Source organism: Ricinus communis, chromosome 8 (genome assembly GCF_019578655.1).
Source record: "Ricinus communis isolate WT05 ecotype wild-type chromosome 8, ASM1957865v1, whole genome shotgun sequence".
NCBI lineage: Eukaryota > Viridiplantae > Streptophyta > Magnoliopsida > Malpighiales > Euphorbiaceae > Ricinus > Ricinus communis.
The window spans coordinates 11,458,801-11,478,905 of record NC_063263.1 but is presented as its reverse complement, the minus strand read 5'-3'; the positions used below and the strand labels follow the sequence as shown (position 1 = coordinate 11,478,905).

The window sequence follows — 20,105 nt, the reverse complement described above, 5'->3', positions numbered from 1 at the left end:
AAATAATGAAAATAATATAATAAAGAGTATTCAAATGTTATAAGAATATAGATCAAAGAATATGTCTGTTAAGAATTTTTTTGAGAAATAAACATTAGAAAGTTATGTAAAATATAATTTAGAAAAATTAAAGAGTATAAATGAGCTTAAGCCTATGAAAGTTCCACATACCACTAATGAAGATATGTAGTGTTAGAGACATGAATAAATTGGACATGTATCAGACACATTAAGAAGAAAGAATAATAAATTGAAATGTGAATTAATATTTTACATAGAAAGATTGTACAATAAATAATATGTTTTACTCTAGGCCTAACGATACTAAACTTTTATGTCCAATTATAAATTTAGTCCATTTTTCTAATTTTTATTTAAATAATCTAATTTGATTAATTAATTGTAATTATAGTTAAATTAAAATTTTGATCATTATAGGGTGACGTGACAATGACTTATCATTATTTATTATCAACAATTTATATGTCACTGCCATATATATTTACACATCATACATATAGATGAATAAAAAAGTAAATAACAAATAAAAAAATTATGAATCAATAAGAAGAATGGATGAAGTCGTTTCTTTTCTTACTTTCATAGTAATTTTATGCAATTCTGTTAAATAGCAAATGATATTAGTAAAATAAAAAAAAATTAATCTTAAAAAAATAATATCTAATTTTGACCGAAATTTTAATTAGCTGTGCTTTAAGTAAAAATTTACCAAATTTGTAAAGAAAAAGACAAGTATTTGGATTTTAAATGTAATTAGGCCTTTACTCTATCTATTTATTTATATTCTGCGCTTGGACTTGTTGTTTAGTAGTTAGAAAGCTGATAGCTTTTGTTCTAAGCCTGTTAAGATTTTAAGGCGGCAAACTGAGTGTATATATATATATATTCCTATTAGCACTCGGAGTACAAATTAATCATATCACTCTTAGGTTATTCTTCTTCTTTCGCTAGGGCAAAAATCCTGGTGAATTTTTTCTTAGAGTACGGGAATAATGAGGAGAAATTTGAAGAAGAGAGCAACCATGGAGATGGAGTGTCATGGTGGAGAGGAAAGTTGCTTGGAAAAGGAGGATTTGGGTCTGTTTACTTAGCCAATTCAAAGAAACCCTATTCACCAAATCAATTTTATCCTCCGTTAACGGCCGTCAAGTCAGCAGAGTTCTCTGAATCAAGTTCGCTGCAGAAAGAGAAAGAGGTATTCAACAATCTTCGTCCTTGTCCTTATATTCTTCAATGTTATGGTGAAGACACTACTTTTAACAAGAATGGTAAGATGTTTTACAACGTACGATTGGAGTATGCTTCTGGTGGAACCCTTGCTATCCTTATTAAACAATCGGGTGGTTGTGGGTTGCCCGAGTCTGACGTGAAGAGATACACAAGGTGTATTCTTCAGGGAATTGATTATATTCATCGTCAAGGATATGTGCATTGTTATTTGAAGCCTGAGAACTTGGTGCTTGTGGCTATTGAAAAAGGTGGTTTTGTTGATGACTTTTTGCCTAAGATTGCTGATTTTGGTTTGGCCAAGAAAGTAGTGCAGAAGAATAACAAGAAGAGGAAGATGACTGATTCTTGCATTGGAGGGACTACTCTGTATATGGCTCCTGAGACTGTCGTTGATCATATTCAAGAGTCTCCGTGTGATATTTGGGCTCTTGGTTGCATTGTTTTTGAGATGTTCACTGGGAAGAGCGTTTGGGATTCAAAACCTGGTGCACAACTGAAGAGTTGATGAAAAAGATTGGTGACAGATTTGAATCGCCTGCAATTCCATCTGAGATGTCGAGAGATGGCAAAGATTTGTTGAAAAGGTGTCTTGTGAAGAAACCAGAGTTTAGATTTACTGCTGAGATGTTATTGGATCATCCTTTCATCTCAGGATTGGATGACACGAAAAGCACTGAATTTGCGGAGACTTTAGATAAAGGATGTGTCTCAGATACTGATATTTGGGCTCTTGGTTTGCATTGCCTGTAATTCCATCTGAGATATCGAAAGATGGCAAAGATTTCTTGAAAAGGTGTCTTGTGAAGAAACCAGAGTTTAGATTTACTGCTGAGATGCTATTGCTTCATCCTTTCGTGTCAGGATTGGATGATATAAAGAGCAGTGAACTTGAGGAGATTTTAGATGGAGGATGTGTCTAATGCTGATAATGAATTTGATGATTCAAGCTGTCCTGAAAACTGGAGTACATCTGAAAAGAGCTCTCTAGAAGAGAGTGATCATAGATTGCATTGTAGTTCCCCTGAATTCATAGGCTTAGGAGACCAAGGAAGTAGTATAGTGATCACTGGCCAAAATTTCTTCGAAGTTGCTGGCCTGATCTGCAGGTAATAATGGAGATAAGATAAACTCAATTTGAAGGCTTTGGTGGAATCTTATCAATTCCATGACAGAGGGACGCTACTTTTGCTGGAAATTATGTGCACTAGGAATATACATGGAACATTTATCAGTCTTATTTCTTCTGAAATGTAATTACTGGCATAACATTTATAAGAAGGAATACAATTCTTTTTGTTCAGTACATTTTGCTGGTATGCGATTGAAATTCTATGCTTGGTGGCCTTTGTTTTAACTGTTATAAGAACGAAAAATATGTTACTATCCACAATGCCTGGTACTGTTGGTATGCTTTTTTGTACCATTTAAGAATGAAACGCAGGGCTTAACTTTTGTTCCAAGCAATACTGTTGTTGTGATTTAAGAAAGTGCCACAGAACAGGTTCAGGAGCTGATGCTTTTATTCATTCTGCTGGAGATATTTTTATGTGTTGGAATAAGGAAAGGCTTAAAATGGAACTATGAAATTGAAGAAATATCTTTAGGTTCTGATATACATATTGCTTCAAGCAAAAGGCTTGTAGAACAATGCTCTTTGTGAATTAAGAAAGGCTTACAGTAGAATCATTGGCTCTAGTGCATAGTAAATAGTATTTGTTTTGACGAGTGAAATCAGTTAGATAATTCTGATGGAATGCCAAGCTCTCTATGCACCTTATTTTGAAACAAATATACAAATCGTGTCCTCAATTGCTAGGATAGGTACATTATTTCTACTTCTATACAAAAAGATGCTACAGGGTAAATGTCTCTGATGATATTGGCTAAGGTGTAACCCACATTCAAGACCAACTGAAACTAAAAACTGCCTCCACTGTGTTGAAGGACAATACCACAATTAGAATTCTCAGCAGATAAACCAGTCACCAATTAAGTCATACAACTAACTTAACAGGTGCCCTGCGGTTGCACAGACAATTGAGAATCAGAGATTCTGTTTACTAAATTTCCTTTACATTCTTTACATTGTGTTATGTCCTATCTTACTTGTATATTAGTTATAAAGGAACAGAAAAAGAGAAAGGATTAAATACAGTGGTGGTGTTATTTCCATGATGGAAAAACTTAAGATGAAAGAATAAACAAATCTCCAATTCTTCCTGCATCACTATATTTGTATTAGGATCTCCTTTATACTTTCTAGCAATGCTTCTCTGGTTGCAGCTACTAATATTCAATTACGCCATTCAGAAGATGCTTCCAATTCAACTTCTTCTTCCCACCAAGTTGCAGACTGCAATATCAATCATGCAGCTGATATAAATGAAGTTCCTAAGTGCCTCCTATTCCTAATATAATTGTATGCATGAATATATGAACATAATAAGTCTATACACACGTTAGAAAGGGAAGGCTGGCGCTTTCGACCTGTGACACAGGATCAGCATATAGATGAAAGGAACAAGATAAAAAAATATGCACATGAAAATAAAAAATGTTGGACCAAAGCAAGGATAGGAAACAAATTCTCTTCATATTTATATATATTCTTTTTCAAGTGGGTGTGGAGTATCGCATCTGCTTTGAGAAAATTAGCTTTGAAATTGCATAGAATGGCATGTGACAAGAAGAATATACTCAGATAGCCAGGAATACCTTGTAACCCCTTCGAAGAAACTCCAGTGAGCTTCCTTCTTCTTCCTGCAGTCCGAGGACCCTCAATAGTTCTTCTTTGGTCTGGAACACACCAGAAAAAGGTTTATATGTTATCAGAAGGAGGTGAATGGAATTTGTTGACTAAAACAACCAATACCTCGCCAAGTGTGAAACGTGTTGCACTTTCTGCTACACAAGCATATGAACCATCTGATTGTTTAAGCATCACCTGCCAAGGACCTGCACATGTTACCAGTTGGATGAGAAGCAAAGAACAAGATTTCAACTCTGAGTGTAGTCATGAACATATTAATAATGATGAAAATCCCGATCAACTATAAAAGAGGAGAACTGACTCACAATTACCAGTAAGATTTGAGGGCAGAACACATCTAGAATTTGGACAATCAACGGAAGTCTTTTGTTTGGAAAATTTGTGAGGGCTAGACTATAAGTTGAATTAGAAAATAAAAGTGATCAATGTGTTTTAAGTAGAATTTTAGAATATATCATTATTTTTTATCATGATCTGAAATATAACTACTTCAGATAGCAAATAAGATAAATGAGGATGTGATGATAAAAATTTATACAACTTTGGGAAGGATTCCATTATTCTGGAGAGAATACATTCAAGTTTTGTAGGGATGTCGAGCAGCAAAATATACTTATGCTTTCAGAGAGTATGAAAAAACAAAAGAAAAAAGGATTTACTCATCTGCAGGATCACATGCAATATTAATATTGATCAACATATTATGCCTGGTCTAAATAACAGGGTATTAACTGATCCTAACAGGACCACCCATGCAAAGCATTAGGCCAAGGCAGTGTCCAGAGTCTTACTTCAAATTACTTGAACCAAGTCTCAACCACAAAACTCCTTTTTTTTCCTTTTTCTAATTAACATCAGAGGTTGGTGCAGGTATTATTTCCAAATGTAGTTGCTCCATTGCTCTAATGTGCTTTTTATTAATATGCAACATAGATAAAATGTAATTGTAGGTTTCATTCAATTAACACCTAGATCCAAATTCCAAGCGAAAAGAAAGAAATCCACAGTTCACAAAAAGAAAGAGCTGAGAAAATAATTTCATACCAGGATATTGGCGAAATAATGCTCCACTGTAATTTACTATATAAGGTGCTACTGCCACTGTCTTACATTATTAAGAAAAAGGAGTTATGGAAGACTTCAATTCAAAAATCAATTGTCACAGAAGAGACTAAGATCAGTGGAAAAGAGAAACCTTTGAGTACTCTCTGATTCGAATATAAAAAACTGGGATGAATTGAGATAGAAATCGATAGTGCAAATCTTTAGTGGGAAATCCAAGAAGACCTAAGTCAGCACTGAAAAGAAAATGGTTTTTAATTAACCCAGAGGGAAATGTCATTGGTAATCAATTGCATATAAACTAAAGCTGAAAAAAGAATTTACCGCAATGTGTCAAGTTCAAGATTGAACAGAAGAGCTGGGGTTGACCCAGCAAAATTTTCCTGCACATTTCAATCAGTTAAATTAGGTGAAACATCATTTGCAAACCATAGATGCATACAGAGATAATTATCGCCTATACATGGTGAGATTTGTAATTCATGCATATTGATTCTGAAGCTTGCTAAATTTAAGGCACTGACAACTTCAAGAGTTTGTATACTTTCAGACTAAAATTAAACTAAGAGTAGTAAGTTTCAGAGAAAATGTGTATGCTTATTGATAAGAGCACTGAACATCCAAACATGCTAAAAGGAAAAGACCTCAAGCATCTTACACCAGTTAATGCAATTCAGATTTCTGTTGTTAAACTTGTACTATTCTTCAAAAATTTGACATTTAAACTGAATGGCACTTTAGCAGTATGAAAACAAAGAGTTCTATTCCAAGAAATTCATATGTCCAAGCATTCATTCTACATGATTTTCTATGTGAAGGATAGATTTGGACATGGGTGTAGATCAAGTGCCCAAGTTACCAAGGAAAAAGAGTTAGTTTGTATTACAGTTTTTTACAAACCCAGTTAACCTCTTAAAAAAACAATGAATATATAGAATACCTCGTTGCAGAAATAGAATTAGAATTCACACTTTCTGAGATTTGAGTTAAAGATGCAGGAGTAGGGAAGCAAGATCTACAAATTTGTGTACATGGAAGTTTATAATATCCCCCGTCATCTCAATTCATTAGATTATCTACTGCGAACCTGAAATCCCACATTAATCCATATGCTCAAACATCATTAAAAGCCATGTCACATCATGGAAGACAGGACTAACATGACAAGGACCTGCTCAGCAGGTATCCAGTGTTTGTAAGTTGTAATACAGAACTAATGAATAGAGATGTTTCAAGTTCGTGACACTTTAATTGATGTGCCTAACAAGCATACAAGGTAAGAAAAAAAAGGGAATAATAAATACAAAACAGTTACAACTATTAAAAAATTGAGATTAAAAATGATATCAGGATTGAAATCAAAATCACTGTATACATAATCAGCAAAGGAACCTTACCACATACTTCTCTATAACAGAAAGTTCACGTGTGCTGCAATTGATAAATACATAAAGGGATGGTGGCTCATCAGATTGCCAACGACCTGCAAGCAGGAGATATGACAGAGAATACTTAAGCTCAAAGTTTTTGTTTTTCTCCTATTTTTCTAGGAGGTTTATGGAAATCAAGGAAAAAGAAATACATGTAGAATTAGAAATAAGATGGCAACTAGAGCACTGTATCTTTCAATGTCATTCAGGAAATTCATTCAGAACTTTTATTTCAATTACTGAGGGCAAACTAGACTAAAACCACTCAAAGAACAGTGTATTTACAATATGTAAATATCCAAACAGATCAATCTAAATTTAAAAGCTAAATATCAGGTTTATCTCCTTAAACTCAAACATATATCTGTATGCATTTCTGTTCTTTGGGAACCAAGCAAGAACCTCTAATGTCTAATTTTAAATTACCAACTCTCCTTGACTGAGTTACTTACTCTAACCATAATAATGTGATATGCTAAAAATGAACTACTAACAAGATCTGCAACTCATGCAGCTGCTACCAAAGCAAAAGCAATAATTTCATTGTTCTCACGAGTCATAACTGCACTCAGATGCCTTATATAGGAAAGCAAGCATATCTTTTATTTTCATGTTCTCTAATTACTATTGGAGACTGATAAAATGTACTGAAGCTCTAAAAGAATACAACCATACCATGTCAAATTCATTCTTATGGTCACTCACCATGTGACCAAAGTCACAAAAATCGAACACCTATTAAGCCATAATAATTTTGCTTGTGGAGGATACTCTACTGCCAATCATGTATTGAAAACGGTCAAAAACTTCCATGTTCTTTAAACATTAAGATTTCAAAAACCACATATCCATTTAAAAGAAGTGAGTCATCTAAAACCTTTTTGTTCTTAATTTCTATGGTTCAAACAATCACATGTACGCCAACCAAATGCATAGGGAAACTAAAAGTTTGCTCCCTCAAAAACACAGGTTTAATAGCATTTCCATGCAAATGATTCATTGCAGATATCAGGATATAGTTCAGACAAAGTAAAAAGTCTATATTAATTAGTTAACAAACAAATGAAAACGGATGAATAAAATTTGCACAGCCACAGATTTCTTCAAGTTAGTTTTAAATTTATATATTACCTTCATTATCATCTTCAAAATCAAAGTCTAAGGTGTTCCTTACAGACTTGAAAAAATTGGAGACAGGACCACTGGGGACATCGTCAAGTGAACCTATGGTTATGCCATCAATCTGAAAGAAAGAAAAAACAAAAGCAAAAATGTCAAGTTCATGTAAAAGTGAATGTACTCTCTCTATCTCTATCTCTCTCTCTCTCTCTCTCCCCCTTTTTCCTCCACCTGAACTAAGACAATGAATTAGATTTTCACTCAAATTTGACAGAAGTACTTCAATATCAATATAGCAGTACTTGTCAAGAAACTATTGGTTACTCCTTCCTTAGATATTAGCTTGACTACTAAAAGTCTAGAGACAAACTCATATGTCAAGTACAAACTATGGACTTAAAAGCGTCAACTTGAGAGGGTAAATGATGCAAATCAAAGGCTGCTAATAAGAATGGCCATCAAATTAACCACTCTCTCTCTCCAGCCAACAGTGACTCAGAACAGATATAAGTTAACATTGATTTAGTATGTTACCGAGTCAAGAGCTGCTTTGAAGAGCTCAGAAGCTCTACGCTTTTCTGGCTTATCAGGAAACACCTGAAATTGGATAAATGATTTAAATCATTTTGATGTGTAAAAGGCTAAGAAGATAACATATGAAAGTCGCATCTTACAATGCAGGCTCTTGTTTCCTTTTTCTCTTGGAGCTTCCTGATAATGGCCAAGGCAAGTTGAATGTTGGCATCAATGAATTCATCTGAAGATCCCTTCACATAAGCAGGAACTTAAATTATAAATCAATTCAGTCTCCATTATTTTGTCTTTGCTTGGAGACCCACCAAACCACCTTAAGTGAAAAAGCTGAACAAAATCATAGTAACAACGTTTGATATGGACATCATAGATCCAACAATCCATAAGATTTTTCAAAACCATGTACAAATTACAACAGAGAAAAAATTATGGCTGAACGACCGAGGCATGCGAACATAATAAAACACGGCATTAACTTGAGAACAAAAGGAAGTACCTTATAAGATGAAATGTTGCTAGGCAAGGGCCTGCGTTGCAAACAAAGAGGAAAGAGAAAATACAGAAAAAGAATAAGCATAAGCAGTACACGCAACACATAAAATGAAACAATTAACTAAGAAGTGGTGCAGGAAATTCACAATTTCTAATCAAAGTATGATGAGCATTCGGCCAGTTGATCTACAATTCTTAAGCTAATCCCCCATTCCAAACACTTGGCAGCAAACAGCAAGAGTCTTATTTATATACTTAAAAATTAAGATTCTCTAACCAAATTCTTTAACATAATTTGAACAATTCATGGAATCACACATGAATATTAGAAATGACTCGTAACTTACTACCGAAACATAATATTCAAAATTAAATTTCAATTAACGTCAGAAAAGAAAAAAGAAGAAGAAGAAGAAGAAGATTGGCCTTTGTTCGTTTTTATAAAATATTTTCTATAATCATTCCTAAATTCTCTTTCAATTGTGACATAAGAACCTATAAAACGTAATTGTATAAAGCTAAATAGCCATCTACAATTTCAAATGGGCATCTAAATTTTAAAGTTATTAACGGTAGTATTAAAAGCTATAGAAAGTGCAACTTTAAGTTGCCACAACCACAACTCAGAATTAATATGTTATAACTCAATTATTTATATAATACTATTACAGTAAATTAAACATTAAAGCAACGAGTACTACTAAAAACAAAATCTCAAGCCAAGATAACAAAAACGGTACCTCTAAAAACCGTAAAAGAACAAAAAATCCACGCAAAAGATAAAATTGAAAACAGAGAGAAAAGAAAAGGAAGTTACGGGAAATCAATTTCCAAGCGGGTTTTGCCATCCTGAATAGCATAAGCTAAACAATTGGCAGCATCATTAGCAAGCACATCATAGGACTTGGGCTTATAAACAGAAACTCCTTTTCTGGGGTTCAAATTTGAAGTAGACTGAGACTGAGATTCTTCCTGTTGTTTGCTGGTGTTGCTGCATTGGATTCTGATGGTGGGGTAAGGTAGTTTTTGAAGAGAAGGAGAGACAGAGAAGAGTGGGGTTCTGGGAGAGTGAGGGAAGAAGAGAGGAGTGCGAGAGATGGAGGGAAGAGCGGAGGAGGCCATGGCCATGAATGTCATGGCCATTTTCAGTTGGTTGGCTAAAAGATGGTTGGGATTGCTGTGCGGGATTTAGATAATAGGCCTAGACATCCTTAGCCATCAATATGAATAAAGTATCAGATTTGTAAATGGAATTTTTTACCTTCAAAAGGTTGAGGAGATTCTTATTCTTTTTATATATTTTTTTTTTTGCTATATTTGGATGGACAGATTCCATGAATTTATGTAAAATTCAAGAATGTCAAATATGAAGTTTAAAGATTTTACCGTTTTAATTAATTATAAAACTAATAAATTGATTATTCAAATTTTTTAGACTCATATGTGGTTTAATAGTTATAATTTCTGAATTTGATAAATAATTTCAGAACTTATTCTTACTATTTAGCAAAATTATATATCTGAGATACTATTTATTAATTTTTTTTGAGAAATTTACTAAAGTTAATTAAAAAACATAAAATTTGCATTTACGAATGAAAAAAATGTATAATTTTTGGTAGAACAAATAAGTAAAAGAAAAAAAAATGGGCATAGTAAAGTACTTATTCATCCAATGGTTTTCCAAGTAATAAGTTCAAGCTACAAATGCAGCAAGAGCTTAAAATTTTAGTTAAAAGTTTATTTTTTCTCTTCTAGTTAATGTTACTATAATAATTATATTAATTGTATTATTTATATACTAGTAAGTTACTCGTACTATTGCATGATTAATTAATTTATTTATTTTATATTATATATAATTTATTTTATAATAATATTAGCATAAAATATAAATTTCATTTTTATCTTTATAATATTTTTATTTATATTTATATTAATCATTTATAAATATCATATTGTGTAACTTTTATATTTATTATATACTAAGAAAAATAAATATAAGAAGTATATATATTTATTAATTTTAATTTTATATTTATTTTATTGTCCTATTAAATTTTTATACATCCATATAATAATTATTTTTAAGACATTATTAGAATTCTTGCTATTCATTTTTTATTATTATTTTTAATATAAAAAATATATGAATTGAATTTTTTTAATTATTATATTCCACCAATAAGTTTTCATACGTAATACAAATTTCTTTTAACTATTTTTTATAATTCAAATTTAGAATTTTTATTTATTTGCTATTTTTTATTATTTTCTTATTTACATATATCAATGAATATAAAAATATATTTTATCATAAAGATAATAAAATTTATTATTAATATGTAGTAGCTATGATAATTATTATACTTATTATAATTAATTTTTAAAAATATAATAGTTTTATATTTAAATAGGTCATACATTTTTATTATATTCATTATTAGAATTTAAGATTATATTTAATTTATTATAAAAATACAATATTATCATTTTCTCATAAAAAAACAGTACTACATAACTTCATAAAATTCAGCCACACAGAAAACTTGAAATTCTTTATTGTATGATTATTTTATTTATTTTATATTTAAAATTATATTTTGTATATTATATAATCTAATTTATAATTATATTAATACAAAAATAAATTTTATTGTTTTTTTATAATTTTTTATTTATACTTATATTAGCCTTTTATAAAAGTCATGTAACATTTTTATGATTTTTTTATATACTAAAGCAAATGAATATAAGAAGTGTACAATTTTTATATCTTTTATCTATTTTATTGTATTAATAAATATTTATACGTCCAAATAATAATTATGTTTTTAGAAAATAATATTATTAGTATTTTTACTATTTTATCTATTTATTTATTATTATTATTATTCTTATTATTATTTGATCACATTTGTATAGATTGAAATATTTTATTTACTTATTATATTGGAATAATAGCCTTTCAATATGTCATAATTTCTTTAATTATTTTTATGATCCAAATTTAAAATTTATATTTTTTACTATCTTACTATTTTTTATTCATATATATAAATAAAAACATATATTATATGAAATATAATAAAATTAATATTAATTTGTAATAGCTATAATTATTATTATACTATACAATAAATTTATATTTAAATAAATCTTAAATATCATATTTATTATTAGCATTTAACATCATATTGAATTTTTTATAAAAATTTGAAGTTAATATCTTTATATGAATTTATTATATATTACTTTTTTATTAAAAAAATAATAGATATAGCTTCATAGAATTTTCTCACATGAAATTTCAAAAATGTAACCTTTTATATATATAAATTATAGATAAATTGATGACAATAATTTTAGGATATTTGAAGTCTAGTATAAATGTTGTTGGAATAATAAAATATTAGAATAATTTATTAACTATAAAATATAATAGATTTTAAAAATCTCAAAAATGATTTTAAAACTTCTAAAATAAAGATTTTGAAGACTGATAAATCCTTTATACAATTCATGTCAAAGTTTGTCTTGTTAAACAGTAAAATCTCTATGAGAAATTTTTGTACGGAAAATAATTTTATAATTAATCAGTAATTACTAACTTTATTTTATTTTAATTATACATATAATTAATTTAATTTTTATTTCAATACTAAAAAAATTAATAAATAATTAATTTAATTCAATCATAATTCATACACTAATAATTAAGTAAAGTTATATTATACTATCTAATAATAATTTTATATATATTTTAAATTTTATAAAAATAAATTAATATAATTTTTTATAAAAAATAAAAAATCAAGTAAAAATATAATATGTTTAATTAATGTATTTATTATTATTATTATTATTATATTTTATTTATACAATTATTTTTATTATAAAAATTTTAAATAATAATTTACATGCATCACCAGTAATACTAATTTCTCTGAAAAAAAGTCTCTTAATCCGAAAGTTTGAGGTCATGTCAATTACTATTTCAGTTTTAATTAAATTTTGTGCTCTAACAAACATGCAGACAGCTATCATATTTTCTTCAAATTGGGTCTGCTTCAAAGACATATTTTGCCACCGCTTTATCTGTTTCTGGTGGCTCATGAAATTCTTCACCAGAGGTGATTACATTTTCCTGTTAGGTGCTTTCTCGCAGTCTTAATATGTACAAAGGTTATAAGTGGTATTTGCTAAATTCTGCAAGGCACAATAGCAAACCAAGGGCTCACTCACTCTAGTTGCCACTAGCAACGGCGGTTCTCTCCTATTCAGTTGCTTGATTATTGAGCGTGATTGTAGAGGAGCCTTGGCTAAAATAGGATACTCAAAGGGAGGATTTTGTAGCCGTTACAGCAGAGTATTGGAACTCTCAGAGCAAGAATACCGAGTACCCAATTCCCAGAGGAGCAATTAATATTCCCCAGATTACCGCTCTTTCGAACCGTGGAAAGGTTCCTTGTATTATTGCTCATTGCCTTTCCCGTGATTTACTTTCTGATGCGAAGCCGTAGCGACGCTGACTAATAACATTCTTGGTCTTTACAGTAACTCAATTCTGACCAGTCCGGTCTCCCATGTATTTATTGAAAAAGATCAACAACGTTCAAGGAGGAAAGCCATGCAAAAGGGTTTCACACTCGCAGCAGTAAGGAACAATAAAAATAGGAGAGAGAGAGAGAGAGAGAGAGAGAGAGAGAGAGAGAGATGGCAGCAAAAAAGTGAAAGAAGATAGAATCAGCCAATTACCAGATTGTCTTCTTCATCGTATCTTCTCTTTTATGCAAACAAGTGATGTTGTTCAAAATTGTACTTCGTCCAAAAGATGGAGGTATTTATGGAACTCTCTTCCCTATCTTAATTTCAATTTCGAGGATTTTTCAGATTCATCTGAGAATCGGTTAGAATGGTCATCTTTCATGAAATTTATCAATCAAGTTCTACTGCGTCGTATCCCCATGATCCAGTTTTGCTTTATTTCATCATCTAGTGAAGCTGAGCGTACTGTAGTGGAACCTTTGATATGCTATGCACTTCAGCATCAGGTGCAACAGCTTCATATAGATTGCTTTTGTCCTGATCAACTCATTAAATTACCGAGCATTTTCATAACACTGCATCATTAACAACACTGGAACTGTGTGGTTATTTTCAAAGCATGGATTTGCCTAAATCACCCGGGTTACCATTTTTGAAAAACTTGCATCTTGGCAGCAGTGCTTATTTTTGGCATTACTATGTTTAAAACATCCTAACAAAAAATGTTAATATTAGTAGTTTACTACTAATCACTTTTTGAACCTAGGAATAACTGCATCTAAAATTATTTATTTAATAAGAATAAGAAAGCAAATCACTGGAGACCTAGTAATCAACTGTTCTATTTGCTTACTTCTCTTAGAAAAAAAAAATTATTGCACACCAACTAATTGATGCCACACTAGGCTACAGAGTTTATGTAATTTAGCAGACTAACTAAAATCTATATATTTTGTCAATGAAGAGCAGGATCAGATTTTCGCCCTAAAAAAGGACTTCCAGAGCGTTAGGTCTATGTTTTTGTCAAAGTGATTTCTCAAGTAACACATTAGTTGATTATTTAGTTTCGCCTTTTCTCCCTCATACTGGTATATTTTTCTGAGCTAGAAAACATAAAACTGAAAATTGAATCTATTTATGCTTGAATGTTTTCGTCAATTGTCATTAGCATGGCTAGTAGTTGATATTTTGATGGTAAAATGATGCAATTGTACAAGAGTCTTTGCTTCATTCCTTTAGATCTTTATGCATTGTGTCTAGTGCCCGAGCACATCTTGCATATTTTCAGTAAGAAGACTAAACAGTAATGCAAGCAAAAATATTTCCATGTGCTTACAAAGTGAAGATACAGTAGCAATTCACTTAATCTGTTGTACTTTTCTTTACTTCATATTATGGAATTTGCTCCATTATTTCGAATAACATTTCCGCTTCTTTGACCTTATATCAACTGATCGAATATGTCCTTGATGTTTGCTAGTAGTTCTTCTCTTTTATTTGAAAAAAACCTTAGAGATTGCCATTAATATGGCATGCCTGCATGATATTTCTCCACTTTCTGCATCATCTATGCTTCCGTTTTAGTCACATATAGTCCGTCACTAAATTTTATGAGATGGATGCTCACGTGTTAATCGCTTCTTTTAAACAGTGATAAATGCTCCTGTTTTTAGATTATAAATGTATGTTTGCAAATGGTTTATTTGATAGTACTGAAGTGTCAATTTATAATATAGACTAAACATTTAGAGCATAAAACCTCTGTATCCCAACATCCAAAGGTGAGAATTTTTTTTTCTTTTAGAATTTTCTTTTTTCTATACTACCCCAATTCCCATTTTACTAGTTATAATGCTCCTCAAATGGACTTGAGATTTTGTCAATTATTTAATATAATGAAACATATTATGAAAATTGTCAATGTTTTCTTGAAATTACTATTTTCTACTATAAACTTATCAGGTGCACTTGATTTTCTTGTTCCTAGGTTCTCTCCGGAATTTCTGGTCCACTGAATGAGAATCCGTCACCCTTTTCCAATTTGAAGCATCTGAAGTTGAAGATGTTGTCCAAGAATGTTAGTATACCTACCTCTGTCGTATAATACTTTCTGAAGAGCGGTGGAGTTTATCAATTTCAGGTATCTGAAAGTTGAAGACTGGACAGTAAATCAGCAGCTGCAGCAAGAATTGAGAGCAGCAGTAGCAGAATAGCTTTTCTAACAGCTTAATTAGTTATTTAGTTGTTAGCTTAATCTAAAAAGAATTGATTTTTATAAACACTCGTGGCAGTCTAAGCAAACGACACATGTGAAAAGTACAAGTAAAGTGGTACATGCTTTTTTATTGCAAGAGTGGATCAGTGATGTGGAATGCAAAATAAAGATTCTTTTTTTTTAAGGAAAAAAAAGAAAGAATATTATTTGATGATAATAACTATGGTAAAATGCGATTTTATTATGCTGTGATAGAAATAATGCGATTCTGTTCAAGTGAATTTGGACGGCTTATTATAATTTACTTTATTTCTTGGTTTAATTTCCACGCAAACCTTATAAATTATTTAGTGTGTAAATAATGGGCTGAAGGACAAAGTTTTCTCTTTACTCTTTTCTCATTTATTTATTTATCTTTGTGGATTTAATTATATTTGATGCTTTTCTTTTTGGTTTGCAGGCATGGGCTCAGATTGTTTTGATAAATTAAATCCTTTAGCAAATGATGATGGTTCATTTGCATTTATTTTTTAGCAGTGAATAATAGTTGTGTATTTTGTTCCTGAGCATGAACATATTCGATGCCGTTCCAAACAACTCATTATTTGTGCATAAAATTGGCTTAGATGGTGGATTGCTTGTGCTATCGTTATGACTGCGAGTTCCATGGACGACCAAATAAAAAAAGTTTGTGAAAGAGGGGGAAAAGAAAAATTGAAATTGAAATTGAAATGAGATAAGTTTAATTAATGTGTTCCTCTTTTAGTAAAAAAATCAAAAAAAATTGACACGTCTATTGAGTTATTACATATTTAAATGTCTGAATTTTAACTATTTGATCATTTTAATATTTTAGTTTCTAATATAATTTAATAGATATTTTAATTTATATATTTTATAATATTTAAATATATTTTAAAATGTGAATTTATTTAACACATCCACTATATTCTGTATAGGTGTTCTGATATTATCAAATGACATAATTTAGATATTTATTAAATTAAATTAAAAATTAAAAGTTTAGAAATAGAATTTAGATATTTGTTAGATTAAATATAAAATTAAAATATTAAAGTGATTAAATAAATAATATTAAATATTTAAATACGTATTATGCTAAATCTTAATGAAGTATCAATATTATATAATAATATATGTCATTTTTTATTAAATATTATATTTATATTAATTGATTTAATAGAAATTCAACATTTTAATAAAAAAATTCTGCCTAATACTTATTCCGCTTAAAAACAAGATATTTCAGTTATTTGCTAAAAGAAAAATTGATTAGGTCCGCTTTTCCCCCTAAACATTAGGGGCTGAAATGTACCGTTTTCTCTAATTGAAAAGATCAACAACTTCCAAGGAGGAAAGCCGTGCAAAAGGGTTTCACAAATAAGAGAGAGAGAGATATGGAAGCAAACAAGAGAAAGGGGGGAATGGGCAAAGTGAAAGAAGATAGAATCAGCCAATTGCCAGATTGTCTTATTCATTATATCTTCTCTTTTATGCGAACAGCTGATGTTGTTCGAACTTGTACTTTGTCCAAAAGATGGCGGTTTTTATAGAACTCTCTTCCCTATCTTAATTTCAAGTTCAGCGAGTTTGCGGTTCCACATAAGAATCGATCATTAGAATGGCCATCTTTCATCAACTTTATCAATCAAGTTCTACTGCGTCGGGATTGTATACCCATTATCCAGTTTTGCTTTATTTTATACTATGAACTTGAGCTTCCTCCGGTGGAACCTTTCATATGCTATGCACTTCAGCATCAGGTGCAACACTTCATATAGATTGCTTTTCTCCTGATCAACTCATTAAATTACCGATCTATTTTCATAACACTGCATCATTTACAACACTGGAACTGTGTGCTTGTAGTCACAGCATTGATTTGCCTAAATCACTCGGGTTACCATCTTTGAAAAATTTGCATCTTGTTGCTTTTGATGTTATGGATGGGAATATCCTTTCGACTTGACCCAATCTCGAGACTCTCAAACTTGAAGACATACACATTTCAGCTGGGATTCAAATTTTCAGTACTTGTGCTCCCAATCTGAAAAGCCTGGAAATTTTGTATACTCAAGAGTGGGCAGTGTGTAGTTACTGTTGTAGGTTTATGATTGTTGCTCCGAAGCTTGTGAGGTTCAAATTTGATGGTTTTGCTCCTCTAGTGTGCACTATTCAGAACCTCATTTGTCTGGACAAAGTGGAATTTAATGTGCATAGCTTTCGCGAGGACATCTATGATCCATATGAATCAGAGCAGGAGTTTGCTCTCGGGGTGCTCAACATGCTTAATGAATTTCATAATGCAAAATCCATCACATTGTGCTTGAATGTCATCAAGGTGACTACTTCATTATATTATGCAAGTTAAGGCTTTGATGACACTGGTTTTATCGTAGAATAATTATTAACTTGTGAATTAACGTGTAAAAGAGTTATCTTGACAAACAATGACATTTGCTCAAAAAGAAACAAAAAATTGATTCTTTTTGTTCTTTCCTCTCACCCTCTTGCATCCTCTTGCATCTAGTGTTTGTTACAGTTAGCTTTAGAGATAAATTGTTATATTTTTTTCTTGATCAGATGAATTTCTGCTCAATTCAAAAGGACAAATACAGAAAAGAAATGAAAGAAATGAAATAACACAGAAGATATAAAATTATAAATGCTTTCCTGTTATAATTCTATGGCGAGTCTAAATATCTCGGAAGCAGTGGTTATTTGGTTCTACTTAACATGTTTCGAACATCCTAGCAAAAAATGTTTATATTAGTACTAATTACTTTGCGAACCTTGAACAACTGCATCTAAATGTAATTAATTAATCAGAATAGTAAAGTGGATCATTGGAGAGTTAGTAATCAACTGTTCTATTTGCTTACTTAGAAAAGAAGTGTCCCCAACAAAAGGACTTTCAGAGTGTTAGGTCTATGTTTTTCTCAAAGTGAATTCTCAAGTAACACATTAGTTGATTATTTAGGTTCGCCTTTTTTCCTCATACTGATATTTTCCCTGAGTTAGAAAACATAAAGAACTGCAAAGTACATATATTTATGTTTGAATGTTTTCTTCAATTGTCATTATCCTGGCTGGTAGCTGACACTCTGATGGTAAAATGATGCAATTGTATAAGAGTCTTTGCTTCAGACCTGCAACTCTTTACTCATTTGTGTCTAGTGCACACAAATGAGCAAAAATATTTCTATGAGCATGCTTAAAAATCTTCCCATTGTAGTAAAGATACAGTAGCAATCCACTTAATCTGTTATACTCTTCTTTACTTCATAATTTCCATGAATTTTCTCCATTATTTGGAATGAGATTTCTGCTTCCTTGACCATTTATTAACTGATAGATTATGTCCTTGATTTTTTGCAGTATTTCTTCTCTTTATTTAAAGGAACCTCAGAGATTGCCGTTAATCTGGCATGCCTTAAGCATGAACTTCTACTATTTCTCCACCCTCTGCATTATCTATGCTTCCATTTTTAGTCACATTCACATATTTTGGTCCATCATCAAAATTTTTTTTGAGGTAGTTGTTCACTTGTAAATGCTTCTGTTTTTAGATTATAAATGCATGTTTGCAGTGGGTTCATTTGATAATGCTGAAGTGTCAACTTTTAATATACAGATGTTTAGAGCATAAAAACCTCCATATCCCAACTTCCAAAGGTGAGTTTGAAATTTCTTTTTCTGTTATACCCCAATTCACATTTTACTAGTTATTATGGTCCTCAAATGTGACTTGAGATTGTCAATTATTTAATATAATGAAGCATATTATGAAAATTGTCAATGTTTTCTTGAAATTACTATTTTCTACTATAAACTTATCAGGTGAACTTGATTTTCATGGATCTCCACAGGTACGGCATTCAGCTTTGCTTTTCTTTTGCCTGGGGAAGAGGTGATTCTTCCTTAATACCTTAAAAATGGTCCGGAGGTGGCGATCTCGTACTAAACGATCCTAGGTTCTCTCCCGAATTTCTCACTCACTGAATGAGAATCCGTCACCCTTTCCAATTTGAAGCATCTGAAGTTGAAGACGTTGTCCAAGAATGTCAGTATACCTACCTCTATCTTGAATTACTTTATGAAGAGCGGTGGAATTTTTCAATTTGAGGTATCTGAAAGTTGAAGACTGGACATCAGCAGTGCAGCAACACAGCGCAGAAGCAGCAAGAATTGACAGCAGCAGTAGCAGAATAGCTTTTCTAATAGCTTAATTAGTTATTTAGTTGTTAGCTTTTGTCTTTCCTCTTCCTATTGTTAGTTAAGCCGAGTCAGCTTATCACTTCTCGTATATAAGGTTGTTCACAATGATGAGACAAGTGTGAGATTCAGTTTCTCATCTCCAAATCTAATTGCCTCATTCATTATGCTCTCTTCATTTTCTTTCACTTTCTCATCATTTTTTCTTGATAATCAAAAAAGCTTCCATTATGTCTTATTTAATGTTAACTTTAATATTATTTCATCTTCTACTGCAAATAGAGTAATTGGTGAGAATTTTTTTTTCATTATTTAGTTTCTGTTTTAGGTTCATTCATCTTATCAGGATTAGAGAAGTAATTCTGTGCGCTTGTAGACTTTTCAAGCCACTCCAATCCAACCCATGAATGCTCCCGCAACACAGTTATCTTGTCTTAAATCTAAAAAG

General features: G+C 31.1%; 2 protein-coding genes, 1 long non-coding RNA gene and 1 pseudogene across 3 annotated transcripts; 3 read left to right on the top strand and 1 right to left on the bottom strand.

Annotated features, from left to right (window-relative positions):
• Positions 1-572: 572 nt before the first annotated feature.
• Positions 573-2,554, top strand: LOC107260775 (annotated as a pseudogene).
• Positions 2,555-3,288: 734 nt separating this feature from the next.
• Positions 3,289-9,913, bottom strand: LOC8280244 (protein LPA3). Its single transcript, XM_002512678.4, has 12 exons — positions 9,476-9,913; positions 8,663-8,693; positions 8,307-8,399; positions 8,167-8,229; positions 7,645-7,756; positions 6,481-6,566; positions 5,408-5,466; positions 5,217-5,319; positions 5,066-5,126; positions 4,124-4,206; positions 3,967-4,047; positions 3,289-3,604 (listed from the first exon to the last, which is right to left on the bottom strand). The coding sequence occupies exons 1-12, from the start codon at positions 9,799-9,801 to the stop codon at positions 3,545-3,547; spliced, it is 1,158 nt and encodes a 385-aa protein (XP_002512724.2). The 5' UTR covers positions 9,802-9,913; the 3' UTR covers positions 3,289-3,544.
• A 2,798-nt stretch (positions 9,914-12,711) lies between these two features.
• On the top strand, positions 12,712-15,721 carry LOC125370825. Its single transcript, XR_007216906.1, has 2 exons — positions 12,712-13,498; positions 15,194-15,721. It is a non-coding gene; the product is annotated as an uncharacterized LOC125370825 (long non-coding RNA).
• Positions 15,722-16,690: 969 nt separating this feature from the next.
• LOC107260774 (putative F-box/FBD/LRR-repeat protein At4g13965) lies at positions 16,691-19,895 on the top strand. Its single transcript, XM_048378363.1, has 3 exons — positions 16,691-16,990; positions 17,161-17,783; positions 19,312-19,895. Exons 1-2 carry the CDS (start codon positions 16,840-16,842, stop codon positions 17,409-17,411), a joined length of 402 nt encoding a protein of 133 aa, XP_048234320.1. The 5' UTR covers positions 16,691-16,839; the 3' UTR covers positions 17,412-17,783; positions 19,312-19,895.
• The last annotated feature ends 210 nt before the right edge of the window (positions 19,896-20,105 follow it).